The 17,846-nt window shown below is 58.2% G+C and overlaps 5 protein-coding genes across 5 annotated transcripts; 2 read left to right on the forward strand and 3 right to left on the reverse strand.

Annotated features, from left to right (window-relative positions):
- Positions 1–1,324: 1,324 nt before the first annotated feature.
- BJ171DRAFT_84598 (nuclear condensing complex subunit) lies at positions 1,325–7,455 on the forward strand. The gene is made up of 21 exons (XM_053115943.1): positions 1,325–1,846; positions 2,088–2,232; positions 2,432–2,608; positions 2,836–3,030; positions 3,240–3,318; positions 3,509–3,611; positions 3,785–3,861; positions 4,036–4,237; positions 4,374–4,534; positions 4,690–4,821; positions 4,945–5,073; positions 5,192–5,272; positions 5,402–5,455; positions 5,577–5,687; positions 5,868–5,999; positions 6,155–6,276; positions 6,458–6,549; positions 6,712–6,815; positions 6,940–6,977; positions 7,099–7,227; positions 7,364–7,455. The coding sequence occupies exons 1-21, from the start codon at positions 1,585–1,587 to the stop codon at positions 7,395–7,397; spliced, it is 2,559 nt and encodes an 852-aa protein (XP_052967273.1). The 5' UTR covers positions 1,325–1,584; the 3' UTR covers positions 7,398–7,455.
- BJ171DRAFT_503218 (uncharacterized protein) lies at positions 7,218–8,426 on the reverse strand. The gene has a single exon (XM_053110852.1). It carries the CDS (start codon positions 8,383–8,385, stop codon positions 7,513–7,515), a length of 873 nt encoding a protein of 290 aa, XP_052967274.1. The 5' UTR covers positions 8,386–8,426; the 3' UTR covers positions 7,218–7,512.
- A 628-nt stretch (positions 8,427–9,054) lies between these two features.
- On the forward strand, positions 9,055–11,520 carry BJ171DRAFT_84614 (uncharacterized protein). Its single transcript, XM_053115944.1, has 3 exons — positions 9,055–9,618; positions 9,738–10,807; positions 10,912–11,520. Exons 1-3 carry the CDS (start codon positions 9,253–9,255, stop codon positions 11,408–11,410), a joined length of 1,935 nt encoding a protein of 644 aa, XP_052967275.1. The 5' UTR covers positions 9,055–9,252; the 3' UTR covers positions 11,411–11,520.
- Positions 11,521–12,037: 517 nt separating this feature from the next.
- Positions 12,038–13,870, reverse strand: BJ171DRAFT_84616 (carboxylesterase type B). The gene has a single exon (XM_053115945.1). It carries the CDS (start codon positions 13,642–13,644, stop codon positions 12,112–12,114), a length of 1,533 nt encoding a protein of 510 aa, XP_052967276.1. The 5' UTR covers positions 13,645–13,870; the 3' UTR covers positions 12,038–12,111.
- A 99-nt stretch (positions 13,871–13,969) lies between these two features.
- BJ171DRAFT_503221 (lysophospholipase catalytic domain-containing protein) lies at positions 13,970–17,425 on the reverse strand. The gene is made up of 7 exons (XM_053110853.1): positions 17,233–17,425; positions 16,971–17,065; positions 16,680–16,855; positions 16,460–16,575; positions 16,097–16,316; positions 15,814–15,970; positions 13,970–15,587 (listed from the first exon to the last, which is right to left on the reverse strand). Exons 1-7 carry the CDS (start codon positions 17,339–17,341, stop codon positions 14,442–14,444), a joined length of 2,019 nt encoding a protein of 672 aa, XP_052967277.1. The 5' UTR covers positions 17,342–17,425; the 3' UTR covers positions 13,970–14,441.
- Positions 17,426–17,846: the final 421 nt, after the last annotated feature.

The following is a 17,846-nucleotide window of genomic DNA, read 5'->3' on the forward strand; positions in this document are numbered from 1 at the left end:
GTGCAAGGTGTCGTTCTTGATGATGGCATCGAGAGTGCACTTGATGATCGAGTACTCGGCCTTGACTTGCTCGTTTGGGCCACAGCCAGGCAAGGTAGAGCTCCAGAGTGGGTTATAGAAACGGCACTTTGGGGTGTTGCTTCTGGCATGACCCTCTTGCTTGCACGTGGCACATACAGGGACCTTGGGTGCTTGGCTGACCATTTCAGCGACCGAGGCAGGGCTGCTGTCGACTCTGGCTGCACACTTCTTGGTGAAGGGCCTAACATGGTTGGTCAGGCCACAGGAGGGACACGATTTGATAGTGGGCTTCTTGGCCACAGGAGAGTCATTGGGTGATCCCGGGTCGGGATCGGGGGGTGTCTTTCTCTTGGGAGCCATCTGGCGAGAAAATAGCAGCGATGGTTGGTTCTTGTCAGGAACGGAGCTGGACTTTGGCACCAGACAGCTGATGGTAGTCGAACGGACGGTCGTAGGACGAAGGGGAGTGTATTCAATAGGCTAAGGGCAGGATACAAGAGGCAAGGTGAGGTGCTGGTTCTGAGGCCACAGCACCTCGTTTATATCTCTAAACGCCGTCCTTGTTCGCCGCAGATTTTTCTTCCACTACAAGGGAGATTGGTTATCTGCGACGGGGGGAAATTAGATCCGAACGTTTCCCTCGCCCGCCGGGAGGTTTCATGTCAGTGCCTTACCCAACATTGCACATCAAAGAAACAGGACACGGGTTGGGGCGCCCATGAAACCATCCACCGGGCGTGGGAACGCGGTTCGTGACAGCTCTGCCCTTGGGGAAGAAGGAATCTCCTCAAAACCAGCGCATTTTGGGCTGGCAGAGATGCTCACAGTGGCGTCCTCGATTCAGATCCAGAAACGCATCGCTCGCTCAATCAATCGTGGGAAGACATCTTGTCAAGGTGAGTCTTGCCTGATAGCCAAACGATCATGTCATCTCGCTGACACACAGCCACGCTTGACTAGGTTTCCAACCAGAGAGATTCAGATGGTGGTGGTTCTTGTCCGCAATCGGAGTGGAGCTTCCAACAATGATACAATTGGTCATTCCTCCACACCAATTGCTCACCACCACCGTCAATCGGCTCAAGGTGATACCAAATGCCGTCAACCGACCATGGCCGGATTCCAACTTTTGCTGCATCTTGGTCTCCAGCGTGTATTCATATTCGAGATGAGCAGCCGCGAGGGGCCGGAAAAAATTGATAGTGTGAGCGGCCATGGCGAGGAACTGCGGCCTGAGATCGACTTTGTCACGTGTTCGCTCGAAATGGGAAAAATTGGACCAGACTCGCACCCCTCACGCCCACAATCCCCATCCCACCCGCCAGCACCATCCCAACACCGCCAACGACCAGGCCAAGTCACCGGGGCTCGAACTCAGCAACACTACATCGACCATCGACCAGGCCAAGTCACCGGGGCTCGAACTCAGCAACACTACATCGACCATCGACCATCAACCATCGACCATCAACCATCGACCATCAACCATCGACCATCAACCATCGACCATCAACCATCGACCATCAACCATCGACCATCGACCATCAACCATCTATTGCTGCCATGGTCACAGCGACAGAGCCTTCAAGGGAAGCCTCGAGCATCAATGTGCTCCTGCAGGACTCGGTCTCGTCCACGGCCACGCATCGGAAGAACGCCGTTCGGCTCAAGAAGCTGCTGCTGAAGCCATCCACGTCGGTGCCGGCTGCTCTCGAGTCCCTCTGGAACGCCATGCGCCTGGTGCTGCTCATGAAGAAGGGCCATCCACAGGGAGATCGCTTTGTCAAGTTCTTTGAGACCTTTATGCAGGAAGGAGACGACAGCGGTATGAGCGACCTTTCTCCCTCTCCCCTTCCCAACCGGCATCGATCGATCGATCGCACTGGCAGAGTCATCCACAACCGCTTCGATGGAGACTATGCTGCCATCGGGGACGCCGGATACAACGCAAACAGCTCGTCCAGTTTCCGTTTGGGATCGTCGATCCCAAATCATTGTCTCACATCTACTCGCTCTCATCCGCATTCGATCAAATAACGCCCGGATTCATCACGACCGACATCCAGACGAAAAAATGGCCGAGATCCGATCAAAGGTTGCCGAGTTCTGTATCAACAAACTGTACCCGGGCCTCATTGCCCGCGACCGAGTCGTTCGCTTCCGTGTCTGTCAGATCCTGTCTGTGCTGCTCGGTCACCTCAGTGAGCTCGAGTAAGTGCGCTGCATTGTCCCGCTCTTCCATAGTTAACAGCTGCGAGCAGATCCATCTGAATTGCCGTTGGTGGCTAGCAGAGCCACCTCCGTTTCGTCGATTCCAAGCCCATCAGCGCTCCATTTTGTGTCCGCATCAAGCGCTCCCCTCTCCCACCTCACTCATTTGTCGACATTCTGAATCCATGCCTTCCTGCAGCGACGATGTCTATGTTCCGATGAGAAACAATCTGCTCCAGAGAACTGTGGACCGCGATACAAACGTTCGCATCCAAGCACTCAATGCCGTCTCCCTTCTCCAGGGCTCTGGGGACGAAGAAGAGGAGCAGCTTATCCGAGAGCAGCTTTTGCAGGTGCTCTCCTCCGATCCGTCTGGGTACGTGCATCTCGCTCGTTTCTTAGGAGGAGAGGGGAGTCGAAGAAGAAGTGAAGAGGAAAGTCATGGATCTCGATTGGATGGGATGAGATCGAGTGCGATAATGGACATCCTCAGCAGCAACGATCGCGAGGACGCCGCAGTCGGACACCTGGGTCTCATTGTCGAGGGACTCATGCGAACCCAGGCATCGCCAGCTCATGCAACCAACACTGCGATCACAACAGGGACGTGCGCCGGACGGCCTTGATCAAAATCGACCTGGACACGACCACATTGTCGCATCTGCTCGAGCGTATCCGCGATCAAGAGACGACGGTTCGAAAGGCCTTGCTCCAGCGACTTGCCGAGGATCCCGATCACCTGGCGATGCTGACGCATGCTCAATGGGACACCCTGCTTGCCTCGGGGCTGTTTGACCGGTGAGTGCAAGATCCTCAGGAGCAGCTGCAAGCGAACGGCCCACGCAGCCACAGAAGCAGCTCTTGCTGTTTGATACTTGCTCTTGATCACGGTGAACAACCAGTCGGCGCCTTGCCATTGACTCTTTTTGTTGGTCGTTGTTACCGCTGGGTCCCTCACGACGATTCCTCGTATACCCCACAATGGCACGTTCCTCGAACATCCTCAGCGATGAGAGTGTCAAGGCAGACTGCGAGAATCTGTTTGCAAATGTATGGCTCCAGGGCCAAGAACAGCGCCTGTTTGAGGTATGTCTCTGTCTTTCAGGCCAACTTCGCCGCACCGAGCGCTGCATGTCCATGTCATGTAACCCAGGAGTGGGCACCAGTGAGTAGCCCTTTGTTTGCGGTCAGTGATTCTGACATTTTGACCTTTGCATTCGCTCCATTCCGCCGCGTTGCAATCGGCTATCCGTCCTTTCGTCCTCCTTCTGCCCAGTTCCTCTCCCAAATAGACGTCATGGATCCCGATTCAAGCGCACCCGCTGCGCTCACGACGTTCTTCAAAGTCCACAAGGACAATTGGCTCAAGTCGTACCAAGGTACCGTTTCGATCGATCGATCGATCAGCGCCGTCGAGCGTGCTTGTGGTGTTATGGGGGGGGGAGTCGAATAGGCACAGCACAGTCAAAGACCAGGAGCGCAAGACGGTAGACTCGTCCGTGTGCTAACATGACAGCCCTCCCTCGCTTTGATTTCTTTTGGTGATCGCCAGAGTCGCTTTGGGACAACCTCTCGGTCGAGCGAGCGTTTTTCTTGCGACATTGCATTACCTTCTGCACAGAGAACGATGTAAGCAGCAGCACCGGAAGGTTCTATAGACTTTTGGCTTGTCGCAGTTGCTAGACTGCTGACTTGTCGAAGGATCTTGGCTTTGAGTACACCATCAAATGCCGCTGTTGCTGCACCCGCAACTGCCCCGTGTGGCACACGATTGACCCTTTCACCGCCGTGCCTTCCTCCCAGCTCGAAAACGAGCTCGACACCATTCGCCCTTCACTGACTGCGGTGGTGGAGATGATCAAGAAGCACTTCAAGGCTGTCAGTCAAGATACTGACGACGAATCCCGTGCTGAGCAAGAGTTTATCATCTCCCAGCTCCTCGTCATTGCCGAGCATCACGACTTTAGCGACGAAGTCGGTCGACGGAACCTCCAAAACTGCTTCTGTATGCATCCGGCTGCAAGTCGAGCGGGCCTCGCCGGTCGTGCGCGCCACATTGAGCATACGCTGGCTGTACATGGATGTCTGGCAAATGCGATTCCACCCCTCACACGAACGAACTCGTTCCACCCTCCTCCCAGGCGAGTTGATATCAATGTCGGATCTCGAGCGAGATTGCTTCCTGACCATCATCAAGACCATCCAGCACCTCTCTATCGATGAAACCGATTTTACCCGGCTAATCATCGAGCTGCTCTATCAAATCTATGACCAAATTGACGAAAAGTATGAGGATTCTCAGGTAAACGACCGAACTGAACGAGCGGGGTGTCAGATGGTTGAATGGTTGATGCCATCACCAATCAAATCGTTCACAGCGACCGTGACGCCGTGTCGTTCATCTGTATTTATCATCTCTGGATGTGCCTGTGCCGCCACTCACCCGCTGAACCTCAGGACTCATCCCAGGAGCCGGGCAGCTCGATTAGCGATCTGGATGGAAAAAGGCGCACATACACCTTTGAAGACTATGTCATCATTCACAAGTGCCTCGACATCATCAGATGTATGATGGAGTGTCTCCAATCGGTAAGTCGTGCCTCAGCCTGCTGTCGCCTTCAAAGTCACAGTCAGATCTCGGCCCGTCGCCTGCTTCTGGTTTCAGTCCAAAAGTCACCGGTGCTTAGACTCACCATCTCGTGCATGACGCAGGGCTTCCCGCAAACAGAATCGATGAATGGCCTTCTCAAGAACTTTGTCTTGCCTGGCATCCAGAGTGGCAACTTTGCGTTGTGGGAAGCGGGGCTCTACTGCCTTGGTCTGTTTTGTATCTTTGACGAGGTAGGAGTCTACACGGCGTGCAGTGGGTCCCCGTGGCAGGCTTTGTGCCCAGGCTGTATCGCCCTGAAGTATGCCAGCGTGTGCTGCAGTGAGTATTCAGCCACTTTTATCACCGCAGTCACTGGCACAAGAGAATGTGGCGCTGTTCATCCACGCCTACAACACCGTATCCAAGGACATCAAGCTCGCAGCCATGAAGGTATGGGTTGTGCCTGGTTTGCTCTTCGGGCACTCACAGTCTCGATATGCCTATGGCCTCGCATATTCGGTCGATTCGACACCTCCGATTCTAAAATACTTTTAAAACACCCCGCCCCCGGCTGTCTAGATTCTATTTGACTTGATTCTCCGCCACGGGCACACCAAGTTCTTGACGAGCGATGTAAGAGCGGTTGTCGCTTGTTTGCAAAATGCCCGGTGCTTGCAAAAATGCCCGCCGCTTGCAGAATGCCTATCTCTTCCAAGACAGGAATGTATGTCCACTGATACTCGAGCGCAAACAGGTTCTTCAAGTCTTCCAGGATGCGATGGAGTCTGAAGACCCGGATGTCTTGACCCTTGCTGTTGAAGGCGTCGCCAAGTTGATGATGCTCAAATGCACAAAGAGCCCCGAAGTAAGCAGTCAGTCGCCGCACATGAGTCGTGACGGTTCTTTGGCTGTCCAGCCGTCACACGAACCGGAGGCGGATATCGGCATATGTGACTTGCGTCTGGTGCGATGGTTGCTTCGCCGGTAGACTGGAGACGCCATTAACTGGAGACACCGGTTCCTGTGCTTGCTTCTATATCGACAGCTCCTCCAGGCTCTTGTGGTGCTCTACTTCCATCCACTCACCGCGTCCATGAATCGCCTCAAGCAGTGCCTATCGTATTTCTTCCCGGTATTCTCGCACTCGAATCACGACAACCAAAAGATTGTCTCGGAGGTATGCCGGTCACATTGCAACGACTGTTACGAAGCGCCTGGCATGTGGCCACAGCCGTAACTCGAGCGCGGATGCCGGACTCTCGGCCGCTCGCGTGAGGAATACTTACTGGACAATGCTTTCTGTGTCTCGGTGCACGCATGCTGTTCATCCAGGCGTTCTTCCCCATCCTCAAGACCATGATCCCTGTGCATCAGGGCAACAAAGACATGATGATCCCGCCGCTGCAGATTGCCCATCGAATGATCGAGTGGACCGACGTACGCAACCTCGCCAAGTAAGTCCAACGCTCTGCATTTGACTATCCCACGATGCCATTAGACCAGCCATCATAGCAAGCAAATACATCTCCCGAGCCACGCGATTCCGAGGCGCATGTGGATTATTGACATCGTTGCACATGCACCTTCCTTGACTGCTTCTTCCTTGGCGGCGATCGAATCCATCTTGAATCTCAGACAAACCCCGGACGTCAACCGCGAGCTGCATGCCGACATTGCACTCGATGTTATCACAAACGGCTGCTACGAAGAGGAAGTCGAGCCTTCGGGTGCGTGAATCTATCTGGACCAGCATCGTCTCTGCCTCGGATTCAGACAACAGCAGCGCGATATGTTCTTTCGCTTGCGCAACAACGTACTGTGGCGCCATCAGTGTGCCGCGGATCGTCTTCTCGATCCCACCCTCTTGCTGACTCGCCGTGGTATTCCAGCGCTGAAGGTCTACTGCCAAATCCTCGGCAAGTTTTACATCCCCTCGGATATCTCGAAAGTCAAGCTGAATCGCCTGCGCGTCGAGGTGGCGAAGCTCAAGGAGGTGAGTGGCGTGAGTGATGTTGCAACGCCAGGACCTGCGCATCTTTCAGCCAACGATCGTGCGTGCCACCCAGACCAGACTTTTTCTCACAAATATTCACTCGGTGTCTGGCCGGACTCTGTAGATCGTCAAGGACAGCGTGGCCCTGAATGCGCTCAAGAAGTACGCCCGCCTTCTCAGAGTGGCGAGGGCTCTTTGGCGGCTTCACAGGAGTACTTGTTGCTCATCATAGCGTTTGTTACTTATCCCTCGCCCCTGCCTTTCCGGTTTGGATGAATCACAGATTTACGGCCCATCTTATCGAGATCGAAGTTGCAGGAGCCAGCGCCACGGAGCGCGACAACGATGCCGAGGACGCACACGAAATGATGGATATCGTCAGGGATCTGCGCTCCGACAAGGACGCTGGACGGTATGTTCCTGCTTGCTGTGTATTCGTTTTTTTTTTTTCGAGTCACAGAGCTGTTCACGAGCGAGCGCCTCCGCAAAGCGAGCCGGGGAGTGCGGGGTATCTATCGTATTGACCCGTTCGGATGTATGTTCTACAGCGCCGCATCAAGCGGAGAAGAGTCGGACGATTGAGACCTTGCTGCAGAAAGGCGATGCACCTTGCGACAGCATTGTCGGCCGCTCAGCCTTTGTCATCTCCCTGCACCATACACTGGCATCCACACGCTCCATCGATGACATGGGTCGTCTAGCGTGCCCGGGTACGCTTGGGACGGGGCGGAGGATCGTCTGGAGAGGCCACTGCGGGTGTCGTTTTGCGCTTGGTGGATCTGGTGGATCTGGTGGGCTTTGCATCGGCTGGGCTGCCTGCAGAACCCGAGCCGGAGGCGCTGGTCTTGCGCCTTGAGGCGGATCGACCTCGGCGGACGGGATCGGTGGTCTTGCTGCTCGGATCTTCGATATCGGGAGAGGCATCCACATCTTGGGCGGAAAGATCACGATCATCGGATGCAGATGGCGACGAGTCCTCCTCGTCCTTGTCGTCGGGATTGGTCGAGAGGAGCGAGGCGATCCTGGTGACGGTGTTCCAGTTGCGGCAGGTGTTGTACTGGTTCAGGATGCGCTCGAGCGAGGTGCTCTTCAACTTGGAGCGCCACAGGCCCTGCGGAAGATACAGATAGACCTCGGTGCCTTGGACAGAGAAGAGTCCATCCCGCTTATCCGGAAAGGCTTGCTGGAGGGCGGCAACGTCGGCGGCAGGCACGGGCGACTGCAGAAAGGCGACAAAGAACTTGCTAGGCTCGCGGGCAGCCTCCTTGGGGAACGGATTGGCATCGACGATCGCTATCCACTGCTGCTGGGTCCGGTAGAAGGTCTCGATGGGCGGGCCTTTGGTGTGGAACTTTACTTGGATGTGCTCGCGGATGGCCGTCTCGGAGAGATCACCGCTGGGGACGAGCGCGCCGGCATCGAGCAGGATGTTGCCGGTCTGCAGAAAGGTCTGGACACCAAGGCAGCCGATGCCCTCGAGCTCTCTGCGCAGGACGTCCATCTTGATCATGTTGTGGCCGCCGACGTTGATGCCGCGGAGGAGCAGGACGATTCTTGGCTGCTGGGCCATTGATCGAGGGAGAATATCAGGAGAAACAGGGAGATCCGAGGGCGATATGATCAGGGAGACCAAGGACGGTTTCAGGAACAACGACATGAGGCTGAGGGACATGGGTGCGCAGCGACACGTGCGCGCCATGCCAGGACGGATCGGCGCTGGGCGCGGCGACGCTTGTGCGACGACCGTGACACCCGCTGCAGTGACACAGAGTGCGCGCGCTCTTGTGCAACCCGGCGCGTCGCGACAGCCAAGGCGGGGACATGTCGCAACACCGAGACTCGATCCAAAACGGCAGTTCAAAGTCGCAGTTCAAAGACCCAATTGGGGTGCACGCTTGTCGCCCGTCAATCCACCGAGTGCGGCATTTGGACTGGCGGTGGAATTGACAACATCGACTCGATACTCCAATTCCAATTGTAATTCCAGTTCCAACTGCAATGGCAATTCCAATTGCAACTCCTATTGTAATTCCAATTCCAATTCCAATTGCAATCCAAACTGGGATCGCCTTTGCGTTCTTGCTCCCGCCGCGCCGTGCGACCCGCGACCACCCACCCAGCAACCCACCCTCCCCAGCCGCCCTCCAGCACACTCGAGGCACAATCCGCGCCTGTCGTGGGGGAAATATTTATAGCATTGCACTTTCTCCTGCTCTCCTTCTGTCCTGTGCCCCCGTCTGCTGCCGCCTGCTCTCCTGGGCCCAAGCTCGATACTGGCCCCCCCGCCCTTGGCCCCTCGGCTCTTGCCAGTCCCTTTGCCGCTCCCGTTCCCGCTCCCGCTCGTCCCCATTCCCGCCGCGGCTCCTGCGTCGTCGTGCCCGTCCTTGGTTCGCCCCTTCCAGCATCGTCGCTTCCCGGCGCCGCGCCAGCCGTCTCCATGATCGCCGGACCCAGGAAAGCATCGGGCCTCGCCGCCTTGGCCTGCGTCTGCCTCAGTCTGCTTGGCTCGGTCGATGCGGCCTACAAGTACGTCGAGTGCGGGTATTGGACTCCTAGCGACTCCCGCTGGGCCTCCGCTGGCAACACCGTCCAATCGTGCTACAACGTATGTGCCTCGCAAACAACGTATTTCGGCATCTCCGTCAAGCCGTGCTCCAACGGGCAGCCGTCGTCCGACACTAGTGTGTACTGCATGTGCATCAGCTCCCTGCCGCAGTCGTATTCGGGCTGCGACCAGACCTGCAGCGGCGACGGCCTCCAGTGCGGCTCCTGCACCAACGGCTATGCCCACAGCTTCTATCAGGTGCGTCCGTTGTCCCGCCAGGACGCCCATGTCATCATGGCCTGTCCACGGCGTCTTGCACTTGCTCCTTTCCATCGAGGCTACGAAGCACAGCTCGCTTACCCCTGATATTCCTCCAGGTCGTCCCTGATCCCCCTCCTCCTCCTCCTCCTCCACCACCACCACCACCACCACCACCTCCTCCTCCTCCTCCTCCGCCGCCGCCTCCGCCTCCTCCTCCCCCGCCTCCTCCGCCTGCATCGACCTCGGCTCAGAATCCACCTCAAACATCGCAGTCAACTGTTGCACCTACGACCACATCTTCCCTGTCCGTGTCTGCCACAACTTCGGCAGCATCCTCGGCATCAACTCTGGCCGGCACCAGCTCACTGGATGCTTCCGCAACGCCGTCCAAGACCTTGGCAGGTGGCTCTGGTGCCTCGCCATCAAACACAAACTCGGCCTCCAGCCCCAGCGACTCGACCAGCTCCGGAAGTAGCATGCTCCCGCTGATTCTCGGGGTCACATTTACGGCCCTGGTTCTGATCGGCCTTGTGGTCGGGCTATGGGCATATCGGCGAAAACGCAAGGGCATCCAGAACACCACCACTCATCCCTTCCAGCAGCTGCAGGACCAGTCGCTCGGCCGCGGATTGGCCGGAAGCGACAGGATCCAACCGTCGATTCCTCGATCATCCACCTCGAACCCGGAGCCTGCCATCACTCCCAAGCCGGCCGAGGACTACGAGCTGGCAGATCGAACCCCGTCGGGATCGGGATCGGACCGGAGCGTGAATCGGAGTCTTCCGTCCCACAGCAGCGCCCTGTCGTCCTCTCAAAGCGCCATCGCTGTTCCCACCAAGGTCTACCAGGCCGCGAACGTTCCCGGCAGCTCTCGCGGCGACATGTACTCCCAGCCAACGAGCTCGTCGGCAGCGTCCCCCTCGATCCGGGCGACTCCCCCGAGCGCTCTCCTTGGCGGATCCGACATTATTCGCACCCATTCGGACCAAACCCTGCCTCAGCTTCCCACCACCGGGCTCTTCCAGCCCCCCGCCGTGGTCTCCCCAACCCGAGCAGATATCCCGCCGACCTACGAAGAGAGCTTTGCCCACGCCCAGGCTGGGCAGTACTTTGTCACCATGGTCGCCTTCCAGGCAACTCGCGAGGACGAAATCGATCTTAGCACCGGTGATATTATCTCTCTGGAGTAAGTACGGCCCTCCAAATGCTTTGGAAAGACACCTCGTCGCTGGCACGAAGCAACAAGCGCCATCGTTCTGACTGGTTCTCTGATGTTTTTTTGCTTCACAGGGAGAGCTTCGATGACGGCTGGGCATCGGGCAAGAACTTGGTCTCGAACCGAATCGGCGTCTTCCCTCTGCAGTCGCTCGTCCAGATCTCGGACGACAAGCTCGCGATGCTCATGAGAACCCTGTCGCAGCAGCAGCAAGCTCGTCTCGGCGCCTTCCCGGCCTCCCAACTCAGCACCGACACCAAGGCGCGGTATGAGCTTGAAGGCCCCGACGACATCTTCAACGCCATGCGAAACCCCAATCTGCTGACGCCGACACTGTCGGACCTCGCTGCCTCAGGCGCGCTCGCGCTCGGCACCGAGGAATCTAGAATGGCTCCGGTCGCTGGCAACTCGGCCCAGCAAGTTGCAGCGAGCTCGGTCGTTCTCTCGCCGGATCAACTCTGGAACAGCGGCCGAATCACATTCCAGCAATACGTGCGACTCAAAGAGCTCGAGAACGAAGAAAAGATCCTCAACATCCGAATGAGAGAGCTCGAGCTGCAGCGAAGAGGATAAGCCGATGAAGGCGGGAAGCAACCCGAACCACATATTCCCGACGCGCATCCTCGTCCAGCTGCCTTCTGGGCGGGGTGGTGCTGACACGCCAGCCCCACCGCCGCTTTCCGGAATCCCCTCCCCCAAATGCATCCAAAGACTGGGAAAGCAGATCCACTCGGACAGGCCTGGCTATCGCGGGCCCTCGCGCTGGCTTTTGCTTTCCATCTCCAGCCCTAGATGAGACCCATACCACTGCCGCCCTCCTCCGGGTCTATAGTTCTATCCTCCGGGCCCACGAACCGACACTCGTCAGTAATCTATCTTTTTCGTTTCTTTTTTTTGATTTACCTTTTTTATTATTTTGATTCGATCGGGCTGGATTTCATTTTATCTCATTTCATTTCATTTGCGGCCAATGTATCTTGGGCGCTGCGTCCATTTGACGGCGTTGACAAACCAAAACCAGGGCATCCAGAGTGCCATCCGGTGCCATCCTATGACATGTTGTACTATGCAACACAATGCCATCCTATGACATGTTTTACTATCCTGCGCAACGCAACACTATGATATACTTTGCTCTGCGATGCTTTGCCACGAGTACTACACCAATACAGCACGAGTATTCTACACGCCGCACCTCACGACAGCACAAACATGCCGCCCATTGGCATTCCTGCAGCTCCAGTCCGAGTTACAGCCGCTGCGCTGGCAGCCTCTCAGAGCTCGGGTCGGAAATCGCCCCAGGCCTGGCGGATTTCGGCGTCGGCGTCGTTCTCGACCCGCTCGGTCTGGTCCCAGATGTAGCTCGCGCGGGTGGTGGTGGTGTAAGGCACCCATCCCTCGACGCAAGGATTGCCCGAACGAGCAAAGCTGGTCCAGGCCCGCTGCATCCGAAGCGACAGCTCGGCGAGCCGGGAGTCGAACCAGTTCATCGAAAAGAGCATCTTGCCCAGCCCCGAGCGCAGCGTCCCAAAGACCAGAGGCAGCTCGGTGGTGTGGGTGGCGTTGCCGCCGAGGAGCTCGACGAGCTTGGATCGGTGGTCGCAGCGATACATGAAGACGGCGGCGTGCTGGGCCTGGGCCGAGGCAAACTGGATCGTCGGGATGGTGAACATCAGGTCGCCGCCGAGCCGGACATGCGCCGTCTTGGCGGGGAAGCGCTCGATGTAGTCCTGCGTCAGCTGCTCGGTAAAGAGTAGGAGCTCGGACTCTTGCATGTGGATCTGCGAGCTGAAGAATGCATCGAGGTCGTCCTTGTGGATCGGGATGATGGGCTTGCGCTGCAGCTGGAAAAACTCACCCTCGCTGTGGTTGTAGCCGATGAGCAGCGGGATGTCCTTGGCAAAGCCGGCCTGGATGGCATCGAGCGGATGGTGCGGCAGCCAGTCGCCGTCGACCACGGGCAGGAAGCCGAACTTGTGGTTCTTGGGGACAGAAAGCGCCGCCAGCTTCTCGGCAGGAATCTCGCGCAGCTCGGCGTATTGCTCGGGCTCCAGGCCAAGGTGCTCCCTGACAAAGTCGCGCGATGCTTGAACTGCATCGCTCCGGGACTGGCGGACGGCGGTCGGGGCTGGGCTCTGGGCGATGGCCTTGTGGAAGAGCCCTCGGGCGGCAGGCACCGCAAGCAGCGTCGTCACGGATATGCCTCCGGCCGACTGCCCAAAGATCGTGACGTTGTCGGGGTCGCCGCCAAAGGCTCGGATGTTGGCCTGGACCCACTGCAGGGCCAGGACCTGGTCCTTGAGGCCCAGGTTCGAGTCGAAGCCCTCGGCCGTGTCGCCCAGGAAGAGGAAGCCCAGGGCACCCAGCCGGTAGTTGAGCGTCACGACGACAACGTCGCCATTCGTGGCCAGGTGCTCGCCATGGTAGAGGTCCTGCGAGCCGCAGCCGATGACAAAGGCGCCGCCGTAGATGAACACCATCACAGGCTTGAGCGGCGACGTCTCTGGATTGGAGGCATTCCAGATGTTGAGGAACAGGCAGTCTTCCCGCGGCGGCGGCTTGGAAATGGGCGGCACCGGGAGCCACTCTGGCATGAACGGCGGCTTGGGCTGGGCTGGAGCGGCCTCGAACGAGTGAGCCCTCAGCACCCCGGGCCATGGATCCACCGGCACCGGGTTTCGGAAGCGAAGGGGGCCGACAGGGGGTTTGCCGAACCGAATGCCGCGCCAGACGTACATGCCATTCTCGACGAGGCCCTCGATGAGGCCGAGCTGGGTGCGGACGGTGGTGGTGACGGTGAAGGGCATGCTGATGCAGAGCGGCGGGCGGGCTGCGGGCGGGAAGCAAGCGCTGCAAGCTCCCTTTTGACCCCTCTCGAAAGAACATCCGGTTTGCCGCCTTGCCCCTCCCACCAGTCCGGGTGGGATCGGCGCCAGGCCGATGGCCTTGCTGGTGGGGCTGGCTCTTGTTGGGGCCTGTCATGAGCGACTGCTGCAGTGGTGGAGAGAGCCGGTTCGGAGCCGCATCGACTTGAGTTGCCCGCGGTGCACAGCCCAGCCCCAAACGACGAGCGGCATCTGCCTCCGATGCTCGGGCAGTCTGGTCATGCAGCCCAAATCCAGGGTCGAAAAGTCAATGTGGCACTTTGATATTGTATTTGACTGACGACGGGAAAACACAGATCCCGCCGGGTGCCAGGGGAAGGCTAATCGGGTGCACCATGCAATCCACGAACAATGAGGAAGGAAAAGCCTGGCCAGTCAAACGCAGTAGTATCCCGCTTGTGGGTGAGTGGGTTGGTTGTTGGGAGGGAGAGGGAGAGGACATGACAATCAATGGACGGAGGGATACGATGAGCAAGCGAACGGAGAGATTGAGTGGACATGACAAAGCAGAGTAGAGCAGAGCCGACAGAGAGACGGAAAAATGCAAGCTGGCTGCGGCCTCGAACGAGAGACTTGGCCGAGCCTGGCCCGCACCCAAACTTGATTACTTGAAATGTGAGCAACGGGTGTCAAGAGACCAGGAGGCACATCCATCCATCCATCCATCCATCCATCCATCCATCCGTCGCGGCTACAACGCCGTGTCGGTGGAGAGCCGTTTAGCTGCGTCGCAGGAGAGGCTGGCGGTCCTCGACAGAGCCGCTTCTCATCCAGAGACCGTACTTGAAGGCCGTGATGGTGATCACAAAGACAGTGATGAGCAGCACCGTTGCCCAGAAGGAAGGGAGAGCAGAATGGCTCTTGGGCTTGTCCTCGGCGGGCTGGTCTGCAGCCGGGGTCTTGGTCTGGCGCTCGGGAGCAAAGTCCGAGACGTGCTTGAGGCGGTCCTGGGCAACCGGGGCCGGGGGGTTGCTGGGCTCCCAGCAGGCGGCCTTGAGGCAGCTCTGGCACTGCTCGGTCGGCTGAGAGTTGCCGGCGCGGTGAATGAGAGCACAGGCAAGGCAGGCAGACCAGTCGTCGACCTCGGAGGCAACGGTGCCCTGGGTCTCCTTATCGGCAAGGAGCGAGAAGCCGTTGCCGATGTAGCTCTTGGCAAGATCGCGCTCGTAGGCACGCTTGAAGGTCGAGGCGTTCGAGGGGAAGGTGCCGAAGCGGTTGGGGACGTAGACCAGGAGAGGAGGGAGCGAGCCGGTCTTGGGCTTGTCCGCCTCGTTGAGGTAGCAGCCAAAGAACGTGGTACGGTCGATCAGACCCTGGTCCTGGTACTCCTCGGCGTGCAGCGGGACCGGGGGGAAGGGAATGTTGCTTCGCTTGGCGTATTCGGCGGTGGAGATGATGGACGAGCCGTTGGGCCAGCCGCCCTCGTAGTAGCTGACGGTGCTATCGACCGCAAAGACCACATCGATCTCGCGAGCGGGCTGGATGAGGGGCCACAGAGGCACGTTTTGTCCGTCCTCGCCACCATCAACCAGCTCAACCTCTTGGATGCTGGAAGTCTCGTTCTCAACGCCAGCGAGCTTGTAGAAGGGGTTAGGGACCAGAGCACTGTCGACGTTGGCATCCGAGAGGTAGGTGATGACCTGCGAGAGGAACGAGCCGTTGGAGGCCTTGTTGATGTCGTTGAGAGCCTGGTTGAAGATCGACGAGGAAATGCCGAGATGGAAGGCAAAGTGGTCAAAGCCGACGACGCACTGCTTGTTCGAGACGGGCTTGCCGTTGTCCATAGAGGTGCCAAGGTAGGTGGTATCGATGAAGGAGTTGACAGCGGGGCTGAAGCTGCCGGTCTCGAAGAAGCTGGTTTCCCACTGGAGACATGGACGTGTGCGACCATATGGTGAGGACAGCAGTCGGTAAGACATAACCAGATGCCACACGGGACGAGGAAGAGTTGGATTAGTCTGGGTTGACAGGGGTTGCGCCACCAGAGCGGCCCTGGACTGAGGCAGCCCACCCGAGGCGTTGGAAGTGGCCAAGGCAAAGCAGGGCCACCGGGCGGACGACAGACACCCGAGCTGAAGCAGCAGGACGTACAATGTTGGAGTACTCAGACACGTCGTTGTCGTAGTAGCGGCGCTGGTCCCAGACCACGATGGGGAAGGGGGTCTGGTGGTTCTTGAACGACGACGAATCGGCCAGGCCCGAGAAGGTCTGCGAAACACCATAGTTGGAGTGGTTGGTGGTGTGAACACTGCATAGGCGACAGAATGCACAAGAAAGCGTCAGTCGCACTGGCAGGGGCAGTCCAATGACAGAGACAGAGACAGGGACAGGTGGCCGCCACAGAGCGACGATGCCACCAAGAGACGATACATACGCAACGAGGCGACTCCAGTAGTCGGTGATAGAGGTCTTGAAGCCGGCGCGGGTCTTGTCAGCAACATCCTTTATGAACTCGGCGTAGATGCCAATGTCGGAGATGGCATCGATCGAGGCGGGGGTGGCGACATCAACATCGATCTTCCAGACGTTATCGAAGAGCCAGCTGACGGTGGGGAAGTTGGTCGTGAACATGGAGCCGACGAGGAAGGAGCCGCCTGGCAACGGGAGAGCCGGGACGCATGAGTACTGATCGCGAAGCAAGCACCGGCGCCTGTTACAGGAGAGCCGCTGCGGCAGAAGAACGAAAGCCACCTCAGTGGGCGCTGCCGAAGGCGAGACGCACGGGCCAGATACCTACCCGAAAGAGCCGAGACATAGGTCGACATCTGAAGGATACCGCCGGTCTTTGACGAGACGGCCTCGGGGTTACGCTCATCCAGCGATGAGATGACACCAGCGCCGACAAGCATAGCACTGGGGAGAAGTCGCGGGTATGCACGGGTTAGCGCAGTGGGCACTGAGAGTCGAGCTTGGCTGACCAGGAATGCCTTATTGCACAGATGCAGATTGCGGCTCACCGGTTGCCGCCGCCGCTCATGGCAAGGCCGATGCGGGGTAGACGCTCGTTGGCAGCGAGGAAGGCTTCGACGTCAAAGTCCTTGAGACCAACACGCTGCAGGTAAGCCCTCCAAGCATCGCGGACCTCGGTTTCTCGTCCGGCGACCCAGTCAGACTCCTGGACGGCAAGTGTTTGCTGTGAAAAGAGAAATCGAGGAGAAGGGTAAGTCGAGATGGGGCCGGGGGGGAGCGGAAACAAAGCTCCAGAGATATGCGGCGAGAGCTGCCACAGGCAGAACCAGCGAACTTGCCTGGCCCTTGATCTGACGAACGATGGGAGAGCTGGGGCACTCGACTCGGCGGGGAGCGAAGGGGCTGTAGGGATCAAAGTACCAGTACTTGATATCTGTAGATGGGCACCGAAGCGGTTGTTAGCCAGGTACGGGCTTGGAGAGCTGGCGCTCCGGTTTGTCAAGATGCCTCGATGCAGGATTCGGCGGTGGGAGGATTCGGCGGTGGGGGAACGAGTGGCATGCACTGGCAGCGACATTGCGGCAGAGGCAGACGACTTACAGCCCAGGACGATGAAGAGGACCACGAACAGGGCAAACGAGATGACGCCCTGGCACACTTTCTTGGTGTGCGGGCCGTGGTGGGGAAGAGGCTCCAGGTTGACTTTCATTCTCGGATCAGGACAGGCAGAGCGAGACGAACGAGGATGCAGGGCGGCCTGGCGCAGAGGCCGTGTTTATATAGGTCGCGATCCATACAGAGGCACGCCTCGGTCGGTGGTGGTGGTGGGGAACGGCGGCAAGAACGACGGCGGATGGCCGCGACGGAGGGACCCGGGGTGGCGGGCAATGGTCTGCGGGACGCAGGAGGAGGATTGCAACCTTGGCCAAACCTTGGTGTTGTATTTGCGATGCAAAAAATGCAAAATGCAAAGAAAATGACAATAATGCAGCAATGAGATCGGGGCTGCTATTGCAGACCGATTCTGGACAGGAGCAACGGGATGCGATAGGCGTGAAATGCAATGAACATGAAATGCGGCTGGCGAGTTCGCTGGCTGGTCCGATCCAGCAACAGCAGCTACTGCACGACGCAGGCCCCGCAGAGACCCCCCAGAACAGCGCTCGTCGGCCAGTCCTGCTCGATCGCCGAATCGGTCGTGGTGCCGTCGTCAT

The sequence above is a fragment of the Polychytrium aggregatum genome, assembly GCF_025602895.1.
Source record: "Polychytrium aggregatum strain JEL109 chromosome Unknown BJ171scaffold_16, whole genome shotgun sequence".
Taxonomy (NCBI): Eukaryota; Fungi; Chytridiomycota; class Chytridiomycetes; order Polychytriales; genus Polychytrium; species Polychytrium aggregatum.